The sequence below is a fragment of the Polyodon spathula genome, chromosome 7, assembly GCF_017654505.1.
Source record: "Polyodon spathula isolate WHYD16114869_AA chromosome 7, ASM1765450v1, whole genome shotgun sequence".
NCBI classification, from domain to species: domain Eukaryota; kingdom Metazoa; phylum Chordata; class Actinopteri; order Acipenseriformes; family Polyodontidae; genus Polyodon; species Polyodon spathula.
In genome coordinates this window covers 34,139,594-34,165,033 of record NC_054540.1, presented here as the reverse complement: position 1 = coordinate 34,165,033, position 25,440 = coordinate 34,139,594, and the positions used below count along the sequence as shown (strand labels likewise).

Sequence of the window (25,440 nt, the reverse complement as noted above, 5' to 3'; positions counted from 1 at the left end):
TTTCCCCGCCCTGTTCCGTTTCCCCCTCGCTCTGGCTAGATATTTCTGGTTCAGTTGTGCTGGGCCCAGCAGCAACTGACAAAGCTGATTCAGTCCTGAGCCCAGTTCTTCCTTCAGAAACTGCAGAACCTCTGTTTGTCTTCTTAATTAGAAATTTATCACAATTTCAATAAATAGAATGAACAAACTGCTATTTTAACATTATATTCGACCCTTTCACTGCTTCACTTTATTTCTGTCACGCAACGTTACCATTATGTTTTACATCACCCTAACGGCTTTTGTCACATGACGGTGTTATGAAGCAGGAAACAGGTGGACTTTACTCAGACCAATGGTTAAGGGAGGGGGGTGGGGGTGGGGTTAGGGGGAGAAATTTGATAACTATTGATAACGTCAGTATTTTTGTTGGATTACCTTAATCCGAATCACAGGTTTTTTTTTTTGTTTGTTTGTTTGTTTTTTTTTTACTTCCTTGAATGATTAAGTAACTTATCAAAGTTCCAGGGTGGGACTGAGCCCCCCTTTTTACTATTCAGCAGGGGGGGGGGGCTGAAGCCCTGGAGGCCCCCCGTAGTCGGCGCCTTTGTAGTGTGTGTGTGTGTGTGTGTGTGTGTGTGTGTGTGTGTGACATTACATTACAGTAAAATCTATTTACTGTATTAATATATATTTTTATTTAGACAGTTTGTACTTTAAATTGCAAATAACATTCTACAATCCTATTTGATTTAAAAAAAAATAAAAAAAATCCTTGTCAGTTTCTTCCATTCTCACCTGAGTTAGCCCCACAGCCAGCGCTCCAAATAAGGTTTTGGATGGTTATGTAATTTGCTCTTCAATTTAGACACTATCAGCCTGATTTTCAAAAGGGGGCAGAGGGAAGAACAGGTCGCAAAACACCTTTTCGATTCCAGAGAAATTGCAAAATTTATTTCCAAAAGTCGTGTTAGTCAGTGGCGCAATGGAATTTTAGGCTTTGTGCTTTTTTGAAAATACACTCACGTTACAGCTTGTTAAGCAATTAGAAATTCATTATTGGTTCTATTTTGCAAATAATGCCTTATTTTCAAAAGGTGCAAAACACCAAAATACACTCGTTAATTAAGACATGCCCCCCTCTCGTGTCATAAACTGCAATCGATGACAGCCGACAGGGCTACTGAGCTGTAATCTACAAAGGAGAATATCGATGCGCTTTCAATTCTTCGACTGCAGCATGAGAGGGAAGGGATGAGGAAAAAACGACCCTACCCTAAACCCAGAATATTTCGTCCCCATCAGACATTTCTAGATCTAACTATAAAACAAGTTCTGCATAGATACAGATTGGATACAGATTTTATGCAACCACCTGGGGACAGATCCGACATCTGCCAATCTTCTATGTCAAAGATACTGGCTAATGTCACAGATGCACTTTTCCGTAGGGCAAGGGTATATACTATCTCCAATTGGGGATGTGGAACAAAATAGAACCAGCACAATATTATCAGTTGTCTGTCTTCCCAAATGTGCTAGGTATAATAGATTGCACACATTGCAATATCCCCAGTTAAAAGAATGAAAACATCATAATTCTTTAACTGTGCAAGTGTTATGTGATGCTCAGTGTATTATCACTGATGTAGTTGTATCACTAATGTAGTTGCTGAATACCTTGACTCACTTATCGTGCCTTGTTCCGAAAATTCGAACAGGGGCTTATAAGTGGAGGCTGGCTAATTTTAGAATATATCAAATACATAATTAACATATGACTATTCGAAAACATATGCAACAAACGCATATTCATGTTTAACATTTTTATTATGATTTTTCACAAACATACATAAACATTCAGATATTGCATGTAAAGAATATGAATATTGATATTGCATCAGAGAATAAACTGTGATATTGAAATCAATTAGTGATTGTTTTTTTTTTTTTCTATAGGCACGCTGTATTATTATTATTATTATTATTATTATTATTATTATTATTATTATTATTATTAAGTCATTTAGCAGATGCTTTTATCCAAAGCAACAGACAGAGACTAGGGACGCATCACAACTTTAGATCCCAGAATCTTTTTGGACTTCTTTATTTGACCTTTTTATGGAAGAGGTAGCATTCATTTTTTTTGGTCATATCCTTCCACATTTTAAATTTAGCAGCGATTCCGGACCTTTTGCTGAAAATAGTAATTTGATTTGCTAAAATCTCATCGAGAAAAGGCTCAACTTGGGTGGCTAAGAATTTATTTTTATTTTATTTTTTCCTTTATCCTTTTTTTTCTTTGTTACAACTACATGTGCGCTGCCTCGCTGTTTTAAAGTTAAATGGGAGTCCAGACTACTGAAATGTGACTAACCGGCTTGTTAATGAACCTGAAAATCAATTGTCATTTCAATTGAATCACTCATAAGCAGGTGTAGGAAGGGTGTTGCGAGTAGTAGAAATTAACCTGCCCCTGTTGAAAATCGTACAATAATTAGGTGGCAATGCAATAATTTCGACCAGTAGCTGCTCTGCCCAGTATTCTAACTTGCCAGGACAAACTACTCTGACTCTCAAAAGCAATAGTGTGTGTGCAAGCCTGGTCTGTGATTTCTTTGGAATACAGAGGACTCAAAAGGGGCCTCCAACTAGGATTATACAGGCACAGATAATGACTGGAACAGAAACAGAACTCAAAACTACTATAATGTTAAGTGAAAGTTGAAAAAAAGGCATTTAAAGCTACTTCAAAAGCTCAATAAACTGATTATTCCATTACTTGGACTGAGCTCTCCATAGAAATCAGGTCCTGACAATATGGCGAGGGTTGATTGGGATGATTTACCATTCAGAGTGAAACAACTGAAGACACAGCTGCTTCGATGTGTGATGCTTGCTGCTTTTCTTAGACTCTGTGGAGAAGAGCGATCCATACAAACCCAAGCAGCTGTTTATTCACTTGTTTTACTTGGAACGATAAATTGACCCAATCAACACTAATGACCCTACCTTGCAGACAGCTTGTTCCGGATAATCAAATAATCAGTTTCTGCAGCTCTACTAAACAGAACCCCTAACAGTAATTTAATTTGCCGTTTTTTAGCTAATACACAGGAGGACGTTGTTGAAGTTTGTGATGGTAAGTGGTGCGTTGCCTACAGGATGGTGCACTGCGACTCCTGCGATTTCGAGGCAGGTGGGGGCAGGGGTGGCTGTGGTTTAGGTGCAGGGGTAATGAATGCCCGCTGGTTCTGTGCACTCTGATTGCTTCCTAGCCTGTACTGTATGAGATACTCGGGGTACAGCTGGTGCTTCTCAAACACCACGAAGATGGAGGGGTCGTGGGGGGAGTCGACACAACTATCGTAGAAGCTGGAAGTGGTGCCGTCTCTGGAGGGAGGGCGCAGGTATTCGGGGTGTCCTTGTACAAAGTCACCCACAAGAACCCGGGTCACAAACATGGTTCTGGAAGAGGAGGAGCCGGTGTAGTTGTGAGAATACTTGGCGTCCCGTGCGAAGTAGCTGCCTGTGAGAAACAAAGACGTGTTTTAAAACTTCTGTTGAGTTCTGTTTCTCTAATAATTTCGATTTTTGTATTATTGTTCCTTCTTTGCTCAATCCCATTGTTGCCATCTGGCTCGCAAGCCTGTGAGGTTTTATTTAATGTTTTAGTGTCATGGAAGTCCTGTGATATCGTACATTCTGTACCAGCAGGAAGGCTCAGCAGAGCTGAAAGGTCACAATATCACATGATTTCTTTAGATGGGAAAACCACATAGGACTGGAAGGGAGATGTAATATACAGTAGATCTATTATATAGAGTAGTGTGCAAATGTATTGGATCACCCCATTGCTTCTGTTGTTTTGATTTGTTGTGCAGATGAAATCCTACCACTGGAACTGAGTCTTGGAAAATTGTCAAAACAGGCAATTAGTGATTGTCTAATGTAATTGATGACTTTAATAGGCCACACATGCAATTCATTTAAAAAAGGAAGGGACAAGGAACACAGAGCGAGTCATGATAAAATGCATGACGCTTTGTTTAGGTTGTTTAAGTGCCTAATTAAAGCACAAAGTGGTTTAGCACTTTCACATATTAGTCCCTTTTGTTTCTATATCCCTGATTACTGATTGAAAATTGAAATTCATGCAGGTAGGTATATAATATAAATGACAATCGTGGGGTGTTCTAATACATGTGCACGTTACTATCCAAACTGTCATTAAAACTGTCCTTTACTGTTTAGTTTCCCTTACCATTCCCATACAAAGTACCATGTACCCCGCAGATTCTCCAGTCAAAGTTCTCGTCGCAGATGGTGTCCACAATGGCCTTGTCTGTGCCGTGGAACAGGAAGCGCTCGTCCACGCTGCTCCCACCACTCCTCATCTTCATCTGCTCCTTCTGCCTGGAGCAAGAGAGATGCTTTTCAAGCAGCTAGCATGTTAGTGCACTGAACCAACCCACACCTCCATCACAACTGGAAACCCAAATCTACTATACATCCTGCATTATCCAGCACATTATATTATCTACTCTGGCTGTTTCTAATGTAAATCACTTTCTGCAACCACAAGAAGAATACTATAGTGCATATCCCATTAGAAGACATGCTTTAATGAAAATGTGTGGATGCTTAATACAGGTGTGGATGTATACATGAAAAGGAGACTCAGTTGTGTGGGTGTATTGGTTAGAAAGTGCCAGAACTGTCTAGTCATTCTTCATTTAGAGACTGCGTTGTCTATATCTGTTGTGTTGCAGCTGTGACGTACCACTGGAACACCTCCCACAGAGACGGGTTTTGAATCCTTTCGATTTTCTCAATGGTGACGCTAGGCAGGGTCCGCTGGAAGCTGCCTTGCACCTGCCTGAATTCTTCCTTATCAGGGGAAAGTGGAACCCTCTGGAGTGAAAGAGGGAAACAAAAACAGGGTTAGTGAGTCATCTTTCAGGGCATTGAAATGTCACTGGACCTTTTATGGGGGGGGGGGGGGGGGGGGGGGGTTTTTTGCTTTGTTTTTTTTTTGTTGTTTTTTTTATGCAAAATGTGGCCCACATAATCACGTGAAAATACTAATTTATTATTATTAGTTTATTGGGCAGAAACCTTTATCCAAGGCAACATACAGGTGTTACAGGGCAGTACATGGTTACAGTCCAAGAACAATATTCAAGTACAGTGTAGTTTACAGTAAGTGCAAACACTACTAGAATACAATATGAGCTAAGAAGTAACAATTTAGGATTAAGACAATTTGTATCTGCAATGACATCTTAGTAGTGCAACAGTGCATCTGCTCAACACTGTCCTTGATGTACACCAAGAAAATCCATGACTTTACATTCACTAGATACATTTACATAAATTAAAAAAAAAAAGTTTTAGTGTAACATGGGGTTGTCTGTGTAACATGGGGTTGTCTGTTTTCAATTTCAGTAGTGGTACAGGTTAACTACACCAGCTTTACATGGTTTGCACTCACAAACAATAGAAGCAGATGAGCTGCCCTTCCTACCCCAAGTATTACTCTCAATAGTTAACTGAAAAACTCAGCAATTACTAATATTCACTGATTTATTTCACCAGTTTTATTTATATAAAATAAAAACTGAAAATAAAGTGCTCTAAGCCTTTCCTCCACTCTGCAATTAACTCCTATTTTTTTAAAGGAAAAAGGAAGTCATGTTGGAGTTACAAAATAAAAAGAAAAAAAGAACTTTGAGAGTGCTGAAGACAACTGGAAATATACAACTTGGTTGTTTGGTTCTGGTTTTGTAAAATGGCCATGTGTTTTACCTCTTTCAAAAAAAAGGAGTTCATTAAAGACTGGAGGAAACGCTCTGGACCATGGTGTCAAAAAGACCATGTTTTTTGTTTGGATGTTTCTATGAAACTGTTGACTAAAAACAGCTACAAAAGTGGCTGACTAGCTATTAATAGATCAGAGAGCGGAATCCCTTGCCAGCACACAGCCAGTTTTTGTTTGTTATTGGCTTAGGCCTTTGTGCAAAACACACTGGGTGTAACACAAGCAGAGATTTGTAATACTGCCAAAGGAAATTTGAACACTGAATAATAAGGGATGTATTATCTATATAAAGGCACCTTGTGGTGTCTTTATCACCATTGTGCTGAGCGTGCAGTGCTTTCTATCTTTTGCTTTTACCCTTTGCATTCTAAAAGTTTTCCAAGTAAAGGCCTAGCAAAGTGTAATAAAGCACAGTGAAAGTATGGTAAAGCACAAGTAAGCATTGTAAAGCACAGAGAGGTATGGTAAAGCATATTAAATAACAAACCATGGTAAACTAACCCTTATAAAAGTTTCACACAGTAAAAGTATAGCAACATTTAATAAAGCAAATTGAAAGCATGGTAAAGCACAAGTAAGCATTATAAAGCTCACCGAGGTGTGGGAATGCATATCTAAAAAACACACTGTAAACTTGTGTTGCTAAGGACCCAGAAGTGGTTAATATAACTGAAGTGCTCTGTTGAGTTGGCTGAACATACTGCCTGACAGAACTTTGAACCTCTATTGGGAATGGAAACGGTCCTAATCACGCATTAATAAAGGCTGCTCATTAACTATTATGGATCCAAGTTTAGATCAACTGGCTTTTCTTTGACACACTTGCTGTCTATATCCCCGTCATGCACCTACTGCCTTCTGTGATGATATATCTAGTGAGCAGCTTGTCTCATTGTGATGCAACTTACAAAGGACCTATTATAGTACAAGTTATTACATATATCAAAATACAGGGTGTGTGTGTGTGTGTGTGTGTGTGTATATATATATATATATATATATATATATATATATATATATATATATATATATATATATATATATATCACACACACACACACACACTCACACACACAAGTGCAGACTTCAAAAGGGCATTGTTTAGCACAATTTATTGAGAGAATCAGAATGTGGGGGTATATGGAAGAACCTTTTCATCTACTGTACCTGGATGTGAAGTTTACAAATCTACATATATAGTGGATATAGGTGACAGGGATCTAGTCTAGCGAGATACTGATAGCTCTAATATTGTATTTACAGCCTTTGACTGCAGGGAAGGAAATAAGACTACCATTGCATAGCAGTTTGGCCATTCCGGCTTTTAATATGAGTTTAATAAGACACCACCTGAGTTTACCTATACACAGTGAAATTGTTTCCACCCTTCACTGGTTTCTTTTCTGTCACTAGCCAATCAGCTGCTTCCCCTATTGACTGACCTGCTTTCAGCCAATAACATGCTGTTACCTATAAGACACTTCTGCAGTGAAATGACCCAGGGAGTACAGGTGCAAACAGATAACTGAAGAATAAGGCATAGAAACTGGGCACTTCCTTTAACCTACAGTAGTACCAGATGTCATGTTTTAAATTAAAATACATGTGTGGTATGTGTTTATTTCAAAACGACACATTTGAGACATACATAGCTAATAGAACTGCAAAATGACTAAGATTTGGGGGATTATTTTGTTAGCTCCAATTACTTTAAAAGGGAAGATCCTGCTACAGTGCAGGCTTTGAAGTGAAGAGTTATACCTGGAATCCAATCGCAGGCAGAGCAGACTGGTCCCAGTGTCTCGGAGTCACTTTAGCCCCTGAGGACTCACTTTAATTCAGAAGCACAAAGAAAAGCCCATTAACAACCAGGCAGCTTTTACACATAATGTGTGTGTGTGTGTTTCAGGATTATTAATACAGTTTGTGTTGTTTTAGAATCATGGAAATACAGTGCCAGCTACCTGCATATGCAAGTTACAAAGACGTTGGTCGTGATTCTCAAGTTAAGAGATTTGGCGCAGCACTCTGTATACCGTCTTTGACTTTGATTTCAAAACTTTTTACATTATTAACTTTCTTTAAATTTCCATCTGAATATCAACTTTGATTTATTAGAAATTGACTTTAGAAGTAAACCTCTGAAATGGTACAAATGCATTTCATTTCCACTTGATTTATAAAAACTTTATACACCTTTTATTGTTGTGATTTTACTGTGTCTTACACTGGCATTGCCTGGGAGAACCTCGATGCACTGTACCCAAGTCAATGCTTGTGTGGAAACTGCATCATTAAAGAGGTCTCCAGCAGTCTGCCTGATCTATAACCACTGCAGTGCAGTCAAGCCTGTGAACTACTAACATGAAACACTGAACAGAAGGTTTCTGCAAGTCATACCTCTTTATCTTGCTCTCCATGTCTTGGGCAGAAACAAACCTAGGTCTCCTCCGCACCTCTCTCTGGGTTTGATACTTGCAGTTCTGCTGGCACATGTCTTAAAGACAGAAGCAATAAGGAAACACTGGTACTACGATGCCAATAAAATGTGAACTTACCCCTGAAATGAAGTGTAACGGGCATACTGTGTGATACATTGCTGTTACAGATTCTGTCCCATCGATGAGATGAGGTTAAAAGCTGGAAGTCTGTCTCTTTTGCATAGCGGTTAAAGCGCTCGCTTGCCATGGGGGTGGGTTTGGGAGGCTCCATCCCTGTTACACTTGGTAACAAATAGAAATCTAGTTCATAAAATCATTGCGACATTACATTTTATTTTTTTTTACAGCGACAGATACCTGTTGTAATGTAACTTGTTAAGAAGCAATGTGATGAGGTACCTTTAAAGTTCACGATGTACTGGTGTTGCTCTACGCTGAATGCTAGCACACCGCTGCCATCAGCCAGGAATGCCTTCTCCAGGGCCTCGGAGGAGATGCATGAGGCATTGAGAGTGCTCATCTATATACAACATAACGGCAGAGGAAATGATTCTTTTTATGCATTCTTTCTTTAATCAGGAATAAACCCTTTGAGACCGAGGCCTCATTTACAAGGGTGTCCTGGCAAGATGGCGAGCAACAGACAGCAGTAATTTCACATCATTAAAAACAACATCACTCTAAAAACAACATCATGCATTCAATCTGGGATCAGAAACATTTGCACTTCAATAGTTCTCGAAAATCTACTCATTAAAGTAAGTGTAATCTTAGTGATTGTTCTACGTTTAGCATATCCCAGATACACTAGTCCTGACTATTACATGCCATAGGGGGCGCTATGACTAAGTGCTGATCGGCCAACACAGGACCTTCTCCAAGGAATTTGATAAATAAGTTTAAGAGTAGACTGCAAACTACTTAGGTATATTAACCTCATCCATAACGCTCAAACTGTAAGGTTCTATGAAACTAAGGGAAATGTTTTGACTAGAGCCTTCTTCAACGGAAGTCTTCGGATGACCCTAACGGTGCCCAAGTCATGCTCTTTGGATCTGTTGCTAGATGGCAGGCACGGAAGAATCACCCTGTAAAATAGCTATTTAATAAACTAACACGGGTATGAAATACTATGTAGGATTTTATGATTGAAACAGAAAAATGAACAAAGTGAATCTAAAACAACAATAAGAATACATTTCCCATCATCCTCCTGCTCACTAGTAAATCCATCTCAGTTACATATGTGAGCAGAAGGATGACAGGAAATGTAGTTTTGAGAGCCCCATGTGAAGCCATCTTGAGGCAGGGAATGCGATTTTTAAAGTTTTAAAAAGTGGTCAAAATGTTAAAAAAAAATAGTAATAATAATTAAAACTATACACACACCTTACATAACAGTTGTAGTAACACATGGGAATGTGTAACACTATAAAATAAAAAGGTCCTTATGTACCCTTTAAGTAAGGGTGTCATTACAGGAGTTTAAAGCTAAAATGTTTAAATGTGTGCCAAGTGATGAACATTTAATGACTGACCATTTTCTGAACTGACTGAATGTTTATATACACATTTAAAGATTTGCAGTGAATTGTGGAATTGTATTCCTGGACGAGATGCAATCTATAATTGAACACGATAAAGAAATACATATCCTATTTTTCACAGTTGTAGCTCTTGAGTTACGTTTAAGGAAAGATCACATTTACGTAAAGAACCAGTTGCCTTTAATAGTTTTGCAACAGATTTTAATTGTCAGTTTACAGCTTTAGCACGGCAGTAAAAAACGTCAGTTCCCCAGATGAGAGGAATATTCCCTTCCAGTCGACTTTTAAAACACTCAGTGCCAAGGTTAGTTGCCATTGATCGGCGCTCAATTGTAAAGGTGAGGGAAGGTCAGCTTTTCTTGTTTTTAAATCAAGACATTAATAAATTGTGAAGCTAGAATTTTTCTAAAACAAAAGTACTGTTTTCTTTGCAGCTGGCATCAGTCTGTCCCAACTCACTTGATTGCCGTATTCAACCCATTTGCCGTGCTCATTCCTCCAGTACCAGGCCCACTCCGTGGTCAGGATGAAGTGAGTAGGTTTGGTGACGGAGGAGACAGTGGAAAGCCGGCGCACACTCACCGATCCGCACTGCATTGTCAGGAAATCTACCGCCAGAGATCCAGTGCTGCAACAGCAAGGACAAGTGCTCCATTCGGGTTTGCTTACATCCTATCAACTGAACATGCTTCCTGTTGCAGCCCCCTGTGGACTTGCTTAATGTTGCATTTTATTTTGTAAAAACACAATAGTCATGTCTCAAAACTCATGCTAGCCCTGCATCCACCTGACAACTACCTTCAGTGAAGTATATTGAAATCATCAGAAGCCAGGAGTTTGAAAAACTACAGACGTCTTTTATGGTTCGATGTTTTTACAGACCTTTGTGATGGCTTTGCCATGAAAGGCACTATATAAAAATAATTAGATTGATTTTAAACATATACTATTGCGCCCCAGCTATGTATAAAACACAGTTTCATTTTTTTTTAACCGATTAAAAAAAAAACTGCTGTTTATCCTAGAACCACAGACAAAAGTGAATTCCTGTTTGTGTTCATTTCCCTCTTGTGATTCTCATCTGCGCTGTTAGTTGTTTTTAGCAGTGTTCAGGGTGCCTCAACACACTGAAACTCCAGCGCAGTGCTGCTGGGCAATTCCAGAGAGATGCATCAATTCCAGGGTTCACAATTGAAATTAAATGTCATTATCAATCAATTAAATTGGATTCCAATTATTCAAACAATGACTCTAAAATATCAATTCCAAATCCTACTCCTTCGCAGGAATTGCAATTAGAATTGGGAATTGAATTTAGAAAGGAATTGGAAGTGAAAAACAGGAAACTATGGTAAAGCATAGTATAACCACGGAAAACTGCTAAATTAATAAGATATAGTGGTATAAGTCTGCCCTGAACTGGAGGGATCATCCTTTCTCTTAGAGGGTGAGGGAGCAGTTCAGTCTCCATGCCTCAAGCCTGCCCTGGACTGGAGGGAGCACCCTTTCTCTTGGGGGGGGGGGGGGGGGTGAGTGGTGGTTCAGTCTCCATGCCTCAATCCTGCCCTGGACTGGAGAGAGCACCCTTTCTCTTAGGGTGTGAGTGAGTGGTTCAGTCACTGGACTATACAGACTGCCCTTTCTCTTTAGGTTGGAGGGAGCAGTTCAGTCTCAATGCCTCAGCCCAGTCACGAGTCATGACCTACCTGGTTGTGTTTGCTGGGTTACAGAAAGCCTTTTCAATCTCCTCCATGTCTGGGAGGTCTGTCCAGGTTGTCCCATTCAACACCTCCCACTTGTATGGCAGATGGAAGTGAACTCGGAGACACTTGTCTGGAAGAAGTGCAGAACACACTGCGTAGAATTTGTACGTTTCCAGCAAACTAAAGGCAACATTTCTGGTAACCATGGAGATTGTCTTCTGCTTTACAGAATCCTGGAAGTTGAAAATTTACTATGATCTATAACCTCATATTTGAACACAAACCAATCAGCACAGTACAGTACAAAATGGAGTGACCCTGCTAAAGCACAGTACACATACAGGGTTAGAAACTCACAGTAGTCCTGCACCCACTCCTGGGTTTCAGAACTCCTCATTTTAGCAATCAGGCTCCTGTTAGCAGGGGAGCAATGTATTCAACAGGGGCCTAATCATTTCAATGATATACATTTCATAGTTCTGAAACCCAGGACTCAGAGCGGAACTATAAGTTCCTAACCTTGGCATCCCTTTTACACCAGAACTGATTTCTTGTATTATGGATCACACCCGTTACTCTGGACTGACCTTTAAACCCGCAGTTGTTTCTGAGGTGAAAGAGACAGATTTCCTTGGTGTCCATGTCACCGTTGGCGCTGGTGGAAGATTCTGCAACTCCTTCAGAAAGCAAAACCAAACAAGCTGAATCACTAACATTAATTTAATTCAGGCAACTGTACCAATATATTTACTTAATGTTTCCACTTCCATAAGAAACATAACTGTCAGACATGCAGTTTTTTAAAAAAAAAAAAAAAGTGTTTTAGCACACATGCATCATCAGTTTAAAATATGGTACTACTTTAGTTTAAAGAAAATTCTCAGTTTCTATGTTTTATTTTCATTATGTGTTACACTTGTAAAAGAGAGTAGTTTGTGGTTGGATGTACTTGAATGGAGTAACAGCTGAAAAACTAATTTATATTGATAATTAGTAAGATAACAGAAACAAACTGTAGTCATGTATTATTTGTTTATTTAGCAGAGGCCTTTATCCAAGATGACTAGGGTGTGTGAACTATGCATCAGCTGCAGAGTCACTTACAACAACAACAGAGCACAATGAGGTTTAGTGACTTGCTCAGGGTCACACAATGAGTCAGTGAGTGAGTCAGGATTTGAACCTGGTACCACCTGGTTAGAAGCACTTTTCCTTGTAACCAGGTGGTACCAGGAAAGGTGACACAGACAGAGAAGCCTTCAATACCTCCAGGATCTTCGTGGATAACACTATGTAACACAATTTTTGTTCCTGGGTAGTAAGTGTTATTTCCTAATTGCTTATGCCTCAAAAGTATAGAACATGGCTATTATTCCCCACAAACTTTGCTTTTGTGACCAGGACAGTGATATTTCAAAATATCACTATTTCCAATGGGAAAATGGGCAAATGTGTGTCTTTTCGTTCACATAAAGTCAGAAAAAAACAACATATGAATCCAAATTAACATGTATTTATACTAAAGTAATACAAAGATGACTACAAAAGATTTAGAAGTGAGTAGTTTTTTGAGATTTACAATTATACTGTATTTACTTGTTACACAGTGTAATCAGTGTATCAGTCTAAGAGCTCTGTCCAAGTAATCTAATCAATTCCCTGTCTCTGTAAATACTAGTGGCAAGTATTGTATCAAAACAATAACATTCAGTGTAGAATGTAATGTGGGTATTTGGAACTCGTGAATGGTAAACATTGTTCAAATTTGAAACATGGTCTGGCCTTATCCTTACAGCGTAACAAAGTAGTTAATTCCATATTTACCTTCATTCATAACCCTTACACAGTCTTCTGGGCCAAAGCATCTTACTGGTTGTAAGCATGCCAGTCAACAGGGGAAGTGTAGCACCATCTATCATGTTTTAAAATACAAATACACTACGATAACTAGAACTTTCAAAACTGGACACTTGAGACTTAAATAACGGAAGTGCACAATGGGAAACCTTTCTGGATTTATAAACTCGACACATAAATAACAATCTAATCTGTGATTGTTTGTGACGTTAGGGAGCTGTGTTCCTGTTCCCCATGTGGTTGCAGAATGCATTTAGAAATGTATACCCCACCCTGTGCAGCCTCTTCTCTGCAGCTGGCTCTGCAGTTGTTAATGTTGTTGCTGTTGATGTATATTGATGGCAGCTGGTAGATAAAGTCATCGCTAAGCCCCCGGCGCAGCAGGATCCCCTCGGCATGTGCAGTGATCTTGTGGGACCTCTTGCAGCTGCTCATGAATTTGCAGTCCCCTTGCAGGAAGTGCTGGCACATGTGGAGTTTCTTGCAGCTTGTTTTGAAGGTGCAGCTCCCATACTCTCCACTGCCCTTATTGTAATGGGCACACACCGGGAACTAAAAAGAGAAGTATTCAGTAGGTGTGTGCCGCTACTTGCACTGTCTGAGTAATTACCTTTAAGAAACTAAATGGACTAAAACGTATTCATTACTCAACACAAAACAATGCGGCCCCTCAGTTTCCCTGGCTTGCACAATTATTGAGTACACCGTGTAACAATTTTTATTATTTTTTTTTTGTTCCTGGGTAGTAAGTGTTATTTCCTAACTGCTTATGCCTCAAAAGTATAGAAAATGGCTATTATTCCCCACAAACTTTGCTTTTGTGACCAGGACAGTGATATTTTAAAATATCACTATTTCCAATGAGAAAACAGGCAAATGTGTGTCTTTTCGTTCACATAAAGTCAGAAAAAAACAACATATGAATCCAAATTAACATGTATTTATACTAAAGTAATACTGTATTTACAGTATAATCGTAAATCTCGAAAAATTATTCACTTCTAAATCTTTTGTAGTCATTTTTGTATTACTTTAGTATAAATACATATTAATGGATTCATATGTTGTTTTTTTCTGACTTTATGTGAACGAAAAGACACACATTTGCCCAGGAACAAAAATTGTGTTACATAGTGCCCAATAGCAATCTTACAGGGTTGTTTAAATCAACCAATAACAATCTGACAGGGTTGTTTAATATAGATCCAATCGTGATCAAACTAACTGAAATTCACCTTCCACAGAAATGATCTCTGCAGTGAATTGTGGGATTGTAGTCCTGGACATGGTGTTATCTCTGATTAAACACCACAAAGAAATACATATCCCAGTATCCATAGCTGTAGCTCTTTAGGTTTAAGGAAAGGTCACGTTTACACGACGAATCAGTTGCATTTGATAGTTTTGCAATAGATTTTCATTGTCAGTTTACAGCCTCGGTACAGCAGTAAAAATGTCAGCGCCCCGGATGTAGGAATATTCCCTTCCGATCATTTTTGTTCTCAGTAATAATGTTCCATGTTTAATACACCACCATTTGTTTTTTGCATTTTGCACCACAATGTACAGATTCTCCAGCATTCACCTTTTAATCAAAATAGACATATTGTGGCACTCAGTAAGATAGCTCTAGAGCACTGGTACTCTTCTTGGACCACATCCCCTTTCTCTTGTCTGTAGTACTTGACACTCCCCCTCCACACACATGTACATATACAGTACCAGTAAAAAAAATGCCACTGGCTTCTCTGTACAGCTATGCATAGGTGAAAGTAACTTTAATTTCTTACAGGTACTGTATTATTGTTGAGAGCAAACTTAACGCTGCAAATAACCCATTGTGACCAACGCTTACTAATGTGCACACCATGTAGTGAGCCAATAAACAATGTACATCCTCAGATAGCAGTGGACTTCATCCAATAATATGCAAGCTTAAATAAAAGTGGCACCAGTCAGATGCACAGCGCCATCTAGAAACTTGGACATGCCTGGAGGTGTCAGCAGTAACATTTGATTTAGGTTGATAGGTTAAGATGTGCACTTTAATTAAAAAAAATAAAAAAAACATAAAATTCCTTAACCTTCTTACACCTGTAAGAAATTAAATTTACTTTTATTGTGCACAGTTTCCTAGTAACTGTACTTGTGTAATAGAAAATACAAAATGACTCGTCATGAATATCTCAAGAGTCACAGAGCCCAAATGTTCAAGTCCGAGTCACACGAGGTCGAGTCCGAGTCATGAAAAATGCGACTCGAGTCCTACAAGTCTGAAGCCAGTGAATTTACAAAGGCTGCCAAAAACAAATAATAAATGTGAAAGCTGGATTGATCAGTAGATGGGTTCTCACCTCGGGCAGAAGGGAGGGGTCATTCTGAGTCAGTAACAGGAATAGCTCCGCCTTCTCCAGACCCAGAAGCTGATTGGCTTTCAGCACCTGATTGTTGTGACCTGAGCGAAGGTCATGTGAATATCCGCATCTGCTAGATATAAAATACAGGTAAAATATTGCTTGTTGATTTAAGAGTCTGCAGTAAATGAGTTATTTCATTTACTGAATCAATCAATCAACCTTTTTTTTTAATACAGCGCCTATCACAAAAGCAATGCTTCAAAGCGCTTTACATGGCTAAAACAGAAAATAAGTAAATGAAAATACACGAGCAAGGGAGTAAATTCATAAATAAATAGATAAAACAGAAGTAAATAAAAACAAGATCAATAAAACAATAAGAAAGCAATGCAATTAAATGCATACATAAGTAGATAAAATAAGATAAAACATTATAAAAATCTGTCTTCAGTCTTATTTTAAAAGCTGCAACCTTCTTGAAATTGACAATGAAAAAATAGGCATTTTATTTTCCTTTCAGTATTTCACACTGTGAATTCGTATTTTTATAAGCAGCGTGCATTTGGTTACTATGGCAATGCGGTCAAACAAATACCGACTTTATGATTGGTGTTCGAGTCATACTACTGTACAACGACCTAGAGAGGCAGTGATATGTATGATAAAAAATGTATTAATAATTTTAATGTCTCTGTGGTTTTAAAACATTATAATTATTTCTACGTAGTAAAGCAATACAAAAACATGTGTTTTGTCTTTAAGGTTTGCCGTTAACTTTTCTCCCGTGTATGATTTATGGAAATTGCTTCATTAGCGTGTCAACATAATTTTAAAAGGTTTACAAAACTTGAAAAATGTTGCTGAATTTGTCACTCAGAGGTTGTTTTAAAAAATCAGTTTTGTGTCTGCTTGTTACGTTTTTTGCAGCCAAGGCAATATCTTTGTTTAGCGGTACCTGAGAAAATGCAGTGATAACGAAAGCAGCCGGAAACAAAGGTATTCTCAGTACAGCTAAGATTTTAGTTTTGGTTTGAAGGCAGCAGGAGCATAGCGTGATTTTTAATTTTTGCTTGACAGACGCCCTTATGCAGGGCGAGTTACAGATGTAACAAGTTATTACAATATAGCTAAAAGATCACAATACACCTAAGAAAAAAAAAAACAATAGTTTTTTGTTTGGGGATTTTTTTAGTTTCTGTTTGCATTTTTTTTGTTTTTGTGCACGGTGTGTTTTGTTTCTGTAGATTGTATGCACTGTGCTTTGTAGTTGTAGTGTATACGTGCAACTACTGTTATAAACAGCTCTAAATGTCTGTCTTGCTTCACTCGTCACCGTACATTCTCGGTCTTGGCTACTTTGCTCTGCTCAAACCCTGGGGAGATATTTGATGTATTCAGAGTTTTAATTGATTTAAACCATCTTTGTAATGTAAACTCTGTCTTGTGACGTCAGACCTTAGGTACTTGCCCGTCCACACGAAGTTGGGGCCCATCCAAATTTCCATTCCTAGCTACACCTCTGCTTTAAAGTAGGATTAAACTATTGTAATTATTTATACACAAATAAACTTACGTGACTTGAAAAATGCATTAAGCAAATTCCTACTTGGTTTGCTTTAATGAGTGGTACACAACAAGCTTCAATATGAAAGATGAACATTAATCAACAAGAACGACAAGTTTTTAATAAAAAAATTAAAATATCTAAAGTAAAAACGGGATTCTGTTATTTTGCAATACCACGGCTTCAGGTTATTAGAGTGCTTAATAGCTGTAACATTTTATTTATAATTGTTAAACTTAAACCCGTTCATGGCCCCGCAGCAAGAAACAAACTAACGTCCTTGTTTAATAAATACATAAATAATCGTCTGAATATAACTGAATTAACAGAGAATAAAACAAACTAAACTATTTAATTACACCATGTAACAATTATTATTATTTTTTTTTTTGGTTCCTGGGTAGTGTTATTTCTTAATTGCTTATGTCTCAAAAGTATAGAAAATGGCTATTATTCCCCACAAACTTTGCTTTTGTGGCCAGGACAGTGATATTTTGAAATGTACCTATTTTCCAGAACATTCCAGATAGATTCAGTGCTGAGTAAACTTGGCGTAACTTCTAGAACTTTCTAGAACTTTCAAGTACTATAAATACTAGTATAAATACAAGGGCCTTAAGCCCACCAGTTCAGTTTAGTTCCAGCTGCCTAAGTGAATACATATCTGCATTTTTCTGAGATGGCATCAAGAGGCTGCAATGGTGGCATTCCTGACGGGTCTCCAAGGCGGTTTTACCAAGTTTCCCCGCTATCTTTGCCTTTGGGACAGCAGGGGCACCAAGGCGCACTACCACAGGCGGGACTGGCCACAGCGGACCGAGTTCTCTGTGGGGAGGAACAACGTCAAGTGGGAGCCACTGGTGGAACCCCGGAAGGTGCTGATGCCACCACTGCACATCAAATTGGTTCTTATGAAACAATTTGTCAGAGCTCTAGATAAGGAGTCGGCAGCCTTCGAGTACCTTCAAGACTTCTTCCCTAAGCTGTCTGAGGCAAAGTTCAAAGCCGGTGTCTTCGTCGGACCACAGATAAAGAAGATCCTGGAGTGCAATTAATTCCCCAAGAAGCTCGCTAGTAAGGAGAAAGCGGCTTGGAACAGCTTTGTCGCAGTGGTTCGGGGCTTCCTGGGCAATCACAAGACCGAAAACTATGTGGAGCTGGTTGAGACTCTGGTGAAGAACTACGGCACAATGGGCTGTAGGATGTCCCTCAAAGTCCATATCCTTGATGCTCATCTTGATAAATTCAAGGAGAACATGGGAGCGTACTCGGAGGAGCAAGGTGAGCGCTTCCACCAGGATATACTGGACTTTGAACGTCGCTCCCAAGGGCAGTATAACGAGAACATGATGGGAGACTACATTTGGGGGCTGAATTGTGAAAGTGATTTACAGTATAATCGTAAATCCCAAAAAACTGCTCACTTCTAAATCTTTTGTAGTCATTTTTGTATTACTTTAGTATAAATACATGTTAATTTGGATTCATATGTTGTTTTTTTCTGATTTTATGTGAACGAAAAGACCGTTTTCTCATTGGAAATAGGTAAATTTCAAAATATCACTGTCCTGGTCACAAAAGCAAAGTTTATGGGGAATAGCCATTTTCTATACTTTTGAGGCATAAGCAATTAGGAAATAACACTTACTACCCAGGAACAAAAATTGTGTTACATAGTGTTATTCATGTTTTGTAGTATCCAACTAACCAGCGTCTTCTGTTGCAGTCACACTGCTGCTAAGGTGTTAGCTGTTATAAAAAGTGCAAAGGAGACTGGTGGGTCAAACCAATGTTCGTGCAGGGGTCATTTTATTGTGGGGTTTTATTTACTTATTTTTAATTTTGGGCTTATGGGGTCTTATGACTTTTTATTTATTTTTATTTATTTGTTTTTTTAAACAGTTTATAGGCAAAACCATAACAAAGCATAGAACAATAGTGTGTTTACACAGAACAAAGAAAGTAGCCTGGCAAAATATAGGCTACCGTTTGCCTCCCCTGTGCTCTAGGGCAATTACCGGGGGTACAAGTACCCCTGGGGGTACTTCAAGGGTGGTACGCAGAACGACTCAGAAATGCAAATAAAAATGAGTTTCAAAAATGATATTGAATTGATTTTTTTTAGGTATTGTATATTATCTCTAAACCACTGCGCATAAATATTTCACTTTTGTTTCGCTGCAAGCGCTGATGAAAAAACAAGCAAAAAAAAAAAAAAAAAAAAACAGTCTATCCCGGCCCAACGTTCCACTTACGCATAAGTAATTTCGACTGAGCGGATTTCCACTCTGATATATGGGTCTGATTCTGTCTATGGAGAGCGCTCTGTGCTGCTCATTAACCCGTTTTCTTAAATACGAAATCAGTGAAGCCCGATATTTCAGCCTTTTTTAGAAGTATAAATGCTCCGGTAAACACACATAACAATCACAATACTCCTCATACTTTAACGGTTTTTGTTTTATTAGGTGCCGCTGCATTTTTAGAAACAGCAATAGCGGTTGGTTGAAATTGATACATTTCAAGCGTACAGAAAGTGCAAAGCGACAGAAAGTTAGAATGGATCATTTTTGTTTATGTTGGCTTCAATACAAAAAAAAGTTTATCAATGTTGTTATTCTAGTTGTGTCTTAGTTAATATTTATTCTTATATTTATTCTTATGTAAATATTTTAAATGGCACAATTATGCTGTAAGTAAATGTGATCAACGTTTACAGTGCATATTGTTTGGTATGACTTATAGTAACTTTGCTGAATAAAGTGAGTGTTGCCAAAAAGATTCACAAATACTGTATTTTAATTATGTGCGTCCAAAGACAAATTAAAAGTTAAGAATTAAGCCTACTGTTTGGTATTCTGTTCTAAACAAGCAGTCCCCAACTGTTGTGACATAAATTATATATTAAATAAAACAGGGAAAAAAAAAATGTGTTTAATCAGAATATTCTGCCTTTTTATTGCAACTGTGGGACCATTCAGTCAAGTGAAAATTGTAGGGTACTTGAGCTGCAAACTGCAGACAGTAGGGGTACAGTTTCAAAAAAAGGTTGAAAGCGCCTGCTCTGTGGATTAGGTGCCTATGGTCTCAGTCAAGTTACAACAGGAGAAAAATATACTAAAAGGTCACAAGTCATGAAGTACACGCATAACATTACAGCTTTCCTCCACCCCCAGATTGTTTTGGCATTTCTACATGAATCATAAGAATGGACCTGGGACAGGCCATTTGGACGGAATTCCGTCTACAGATGGAGTACTTTCACCCATGAGTTTATTATGGTACTTTTGCAGTTTTCTTATGCTTTTCCCATGGTTATGCTATGCGTGTATCATAGTATACCATGGTTTGCCACGCTTTTAATTCGCTTAACCATACCTCTCGCTCAATGTTTTTTTTTTTTTTTTTTTTTTTTTTTTTACCATGCTTTCACCATGCGTAATTACACTTTGCTGTGCTTTGTTAAACTTTTTATAAGGGTAATAATATACATATATATATATATATATATATATATATATATATATATATATATATATATATATATATATATATATATATATTACTTTAATGAAACTGGATTTTGATTTACAGGAATGTCACGGAGAAAATTAGACAGATATCGAACAATTATAGAGCCTGCACTGTTCCACACACCAGAATCGATGGAAAACGAAATTAGCCCTTACCTTTTCTTGCAGATGCCCTGAACAAAATCCTTACAGAGATGAAGCCCCTCACAGTCACCACAGTCTTTGGGGTAGACCTTGCAAAGCCGCACGGAGGTTTTAGCTATCACTGTGCTGTCGGGGCTGACCCCACACCCGGGGATCTTATCCTCGCTACCCTGAACTATAACAAACCTGCTGCAGTTCTTCAAGATCTCACAGAAAAACTTGTCTGGAATGTTGAGACGTCTGAAAATGTTTTGAAGTTGTTTGTACTGCAAAGACCCTCCATTGGAGCAAATTTCCCTGGTGGTGAAGAAGGTAATGTTGTCTTCAGACATGGTGTCAGTGCTACTCTTGCGTCGCTCTGTTTGTATGAGTGATTCACCAGCCAGCTGTACTTCGGAGGAAACGAAACTAAAACTGGATAACTTGACAAAAGTCTGGCTTTTTCCGTTCCTCGAAGCAACCTTAAAGTCTAACCGACTAAGTTACCATAGCAACACATCCTTAATCTTAAACCTGCTCCAGCGCAGGCTAATTTAGTTAGCCGGATCTGTGTATAAAAACTCGTACTTCTACCCAAATGAAAACACTCGACACACCCCTCTAAAATGGCAACGCCTATAGATCCCATAGATCAAGGAGCAATTTTGATTAGATTAACTTTTCGTAGGGAAAAAGTATTGAGAGATCGCCAAGATCTTTTGTATCATTCAGATGTTTTTGTATTTGAGCGCTATAGATTCGGTCGCAAGGTATCATTTACCTAATAAATCTACTTGAGCCGTACATACCCATGCCATCCGGCGCAGCCGTGCGTTGACAGTAACACAGACTATATGCATAGGGCTGCGCTTTTTTGCTAGTGGCGCATTTCTATGCTCGGTTGGCGATACTGAAAATATTGGCAAAGCCGCCGCATTCCGTGCAGTCCGCATTGTCTACCTCGCCCTAAAGAGATTTCTTAAGTGTTCATCACATTTTCCGGGACATAAAAGGGAAACGCCATTAAAGAGGGCTTATATGCAGTCGCAGGTAATTTACTAGTTTATATGCTATTTAATGAATAGGGAATCCCATCATTATCGTTTATTAAGTAGGCTACATTATTATGCAGAGTTCCTCAACGTCATTGGGACTGTGGACTGCAGTCAGATCCCCTTCAAGGCACCCTCAGGACCAAATGAGATGGATTTTGTGAACAGGAAATTTCACAGCATTAATGTACAAGTACTTATGACGTTATCACTTACATGAAATTAAAAATGAGCTACAATTCAGTAACTGATGCAAATAATCCAACATTTTAATGACAATTACACAATGCCAGTGCTAGACAGTAGGTGTCAGACTTTGGATAATACTGTACATCATCCATGACTTGACCTCAATTATTCTCAGGTGACCTGTGACAGATCCTGCGACATCATTGTCGCATGTCGGGTGCTCCACAAATTTAAAAAAAAAAAAAAAAAATGTACGCATTTAGCTTATCTGCAATTTTTTCCATGCTTCCTCTCTGGACTTGGCGGCAGTGTTGCATTAAGTTGTGCTAATGCTTTTATATTCCTCAAAACTTTCCATTATAAGCTCATGCTCAGTCAGGCTGAAAAACAGTTGCTCTCTGTTTCAACGTCATCGTTCGTGAGGATCATTGTTTCAGTGCTCTGCGATTCTCCCTTTGAGGTAGCCCGAGCACGCGCAATTACCCAGATTTCTTAAACCGGAATCGAGTTAACTAGACACTTTTAGCCTGTATTTGCCGTCGAGGAACGAAGATAGCCTGACTTCAATTATCGGGTTAATCGAATCTGGCTAACCTTTGATAAGCCTGAATTAGTTAAACCAGGTACGAGGAACAGGGCTATTCGCTTTCCCTTCTTGTTATTGTCTATACAAGTCGTTGTTCACTTTCCTTACCTCACCTGATAAGGTCTACGCGACCCAGCACCATCAAGCTTTAGGTAAACCCTTCTCTATAGAACACCGAAGTGCTGTGATCACGCTGTAGTTAACTGCATTTTTTTCTTAAGAATGTAACTACGTTCTTTTTTCAAATAAAATGCAAGCTGTTATCACATTCAGTTTCAGTTGCAAGTTATTGAAAATGTAATCAGATTACAGTAGTGTGTTACACCCCAATACTGGGGGTAGAAAATCTTAATCAATGCTTAAGGATGCATTATTAACCTGTTAAAGGAACGCTATCCAAGACATCAATGGTAATGAATGTGCTGTGGACCTCCCATGCGTTCATATACAGTAGACGTATTGCAGAGAATTACCATTTTACAACGTTTATAGAATCAGAGCCAACTAGTGGAAGCCAAGTGCAGATCACCCCGTGAGGTGGGAAGGTTGTGCAACGGTGTGGAGATGTTTGGGGTGCACATGGATTTATCAGTGATCACCTGACTCCACACAACCTCCATAGCCTGGCAGCAAAGTAGGGAGTGCTGATCACCTGTTCTCTGCATATCTGAAAAAACATTGACAAAGGGCTGGTTGACCTGTAGAGTGACTGAATAGTAAAGTCCAACATTCAAAAGTTTACTTAACTCCAATAAATGACTCCTGCAACATGATGATTCTGGATAATCTTCACATATCTTTATTACTGAGTATTGTTTTTAAATAGTTTTACAGAAAAGTCAATGAAAGGGCACACAGGTTTAATACAGTAAATATGAGCAGTGTTAGAAAATGCTGCCACCTTGCAACAAACAGCTAGATTGTCAGATGCTTTGCAATTTTATTTAGCACCCTAAAGTAAGGCTCACAGCTTCTGAAAATGATTCATTTGTTCCTGAGGTCACTGGAGTTAAAAGGTACTGGTAAGCTGCAATGTAAATGTAGCCTTTCATGAACACGCCACATGTACTGTGTCAAATATGCGAAGTGCCGCACATGGATAGAGAAATTTATTCAACAATAAATCAAAAGCTAACTTTTAATTGGCTGTTTTTGTTGTATATTTAATAGTATTATTAAAACACAAAGAGCAATACACATAATATCTAATCTCTCTAATATCTGAAAATGAAATATGTTAAGTGTGAACCTGTTTTTGTCATTTGTGATCACGTGTTAATTTGACTTAAATTAATGCCCAACTTCACAGTAGCTGTATAACAAGATATACCATTTTTGCCCTAAATGCGTATAGGCACATGATACAATTCATAAGTGTTTTTTCACAAAATGATATGATGGGCCATCCAGCATTGAACTACCAATGATCTCTCGTCACTGCAATTCTCATCCTATCAGCACGTCACGCAGTCCTAGCCCAATTCATTAATACCCCAGCAAATGTCAATACTTGCAAATCCCTTTTAGAATAGTTAACTGTACAATAATTGTACTGTAAAATAAAATACACAATGGACTGGAACATGAAGAGCAGACGATTACCAAATCAAGTATGCGTTCTTAGTGAAATACACCCCTGGATTACAAAGTATTTTTCTAAATACGTTATCTGGGAATTATTGATTAAAACAATCCTTAAAACATTTTACAGAGAAGTATGATAAAGCTAGACTTTACAAAAACAAGAACAGGTCATGTACTGTTACATGCACACAGGTGATAGGAGGTTTTCATATGGGTAGGTGAATTATAACTAGCGTAATTAAAATGAACACACTTATCTTTTATTATTTTTTTTATATAGCACCTTTCATAGTGGACCATCATCACAAAGCGCTTTACAAGATATGAGACTAGGGTGTGTGAACAATGCATCAGTTGCAGAGTCACTTACAAGAACATCTCACCCAAAAGACGGAGCACAAGGAGGTTAAGTGACTTGCTTTGGGTCACACAATGAGTCAGTGGCTGAGCTGGGATTTGAATCGGGTACCTCCTGTTTACAAGCCCGTTATATACTTGTGCTGTCTGTGTATTGTACAACTGTACTGCAACCCCTATTTCCTTCATATTAGCACATTACGTTGTTGGCAAAAGGCTAAAAAACCTTCAACTGAAAGGTTCATGTAAGCTGAGGCCATGTTGATGCAGGGTTCTCCAAAACCTTTTCCCATCAAGGGTCCAGGACTCTACTGTGGAACCTTCAGTGTTTTTATTGAATTGTGGGGCTGTCCCAGTGAAAATGTTGGGGTGTTCCAATAAAGTACAAAGTCTTAATATAATGGTACACACATTTTTTTTTTCCCCTTTCTTAATTCATTAAAGTTTTGACAATTTTTTTAAATAATAAAGAAACAAAACACTAAAAGCCACAAACTTTTTTTTTTTTTCTAAAAGAACAAAGAACAAACCAGCAATAGAATCCACAAAAGCAAAATTCCAACCTGCTCTTCAATATCGCATGTCCACAAGACACAAAAACTCTAGAAAAGTGGAAAGTGAAGTCCTGCTTTCATTACAGTTCTTAAAACTGCATCAACATAATTAATATCAAACTTAAAATCAAGGGCAACTCTTTTTTTTGTGAACATTTACTTGTATTGATTTTCTTTTTTTTCCCAACCC

General features: G+C 38.4%; 1 protein-coding gene across 3 annotated transcripts; it reads right to left on the bottom strand.

Annotated features, from left to right (window-relative positions):
* Positions 1-1,996: 1,996 nt before the first annotated feature.
* Positions 1,997-21,727, bottom strand: LOC121318563 (protein mono-ADP-ribosyltransferase PARP12-like). 3 transcript variants are annotated; one of them, XM_041255364.1, is made up of 12 exons: positions 20,962-21,726; positions 15,706-15,838; positions 13,624-13,903; positions 12,082-12,171; positions 11,498-11,624; positions 10,251-10,419; positions 8,644-8,764; positions 8,204-8,300; positions 7,565-7,634; positions 4,766-4,896; positions 4,247-4,398; positions 1,997-3,511 (listed from the first exon to the last, which is right to left on the bottom strand). In XM_041255364.1, exons 1-12 carry the CDS (start codon positions 21,279-21,281, stop codon positions 3,141-3,143), a joined length of 2,061 nt encoding a protein of 686 aa, XP_041111298.1. In that variant the 5' UTR covers positions 21,282-21,726; the 3' UTR covers positions 1,997-3,140. The 3 variants fall into 3 exon arrangements, with proteins under 3 accessions (XP_041111298.1, XP_041111299.1, XP_041111301.1); XM_041255365.1 differs by having other exon boundaries at positions 15,706-15,835; XM_041255367.1 differs by lacking the exon at positions 13,624-13,903 and having other exon boundaries at positions 11,498-11,727; positions 20,962-21,727.
* Between the last annotated feature and the right edge of the window lie 3,713 nt (positions 21,728-25,440).

What these genes read in the sequence shown, in the direction of transcription:
- LOC121318563 (XM_041255364.1), bottom strand. Translation starts at nt 21,281, where the DNA reads ATGTCTGAAGACAACATTACCTTCTTCACCACCAGGGAAATTTGCTCC. An exon ending in CTGTGGGAGGTGTTCCAGTG is followed by an intron (nt 4,399 to 4,765) that starts GTACGTCACAGC and finishes CTCTTGCTCCAG; the next exon opens with GCAGAAGGAGCAGATGAAGA. An exon ending in TGGTACTTTGTATGGGAATG is followed by an intron (nt 3,512 to 4,246) that starts GTAAGGGAAACT and finishes TGTTTCTCACAG; the next exon opens with GCAGCTACTTCGCACGGGAC.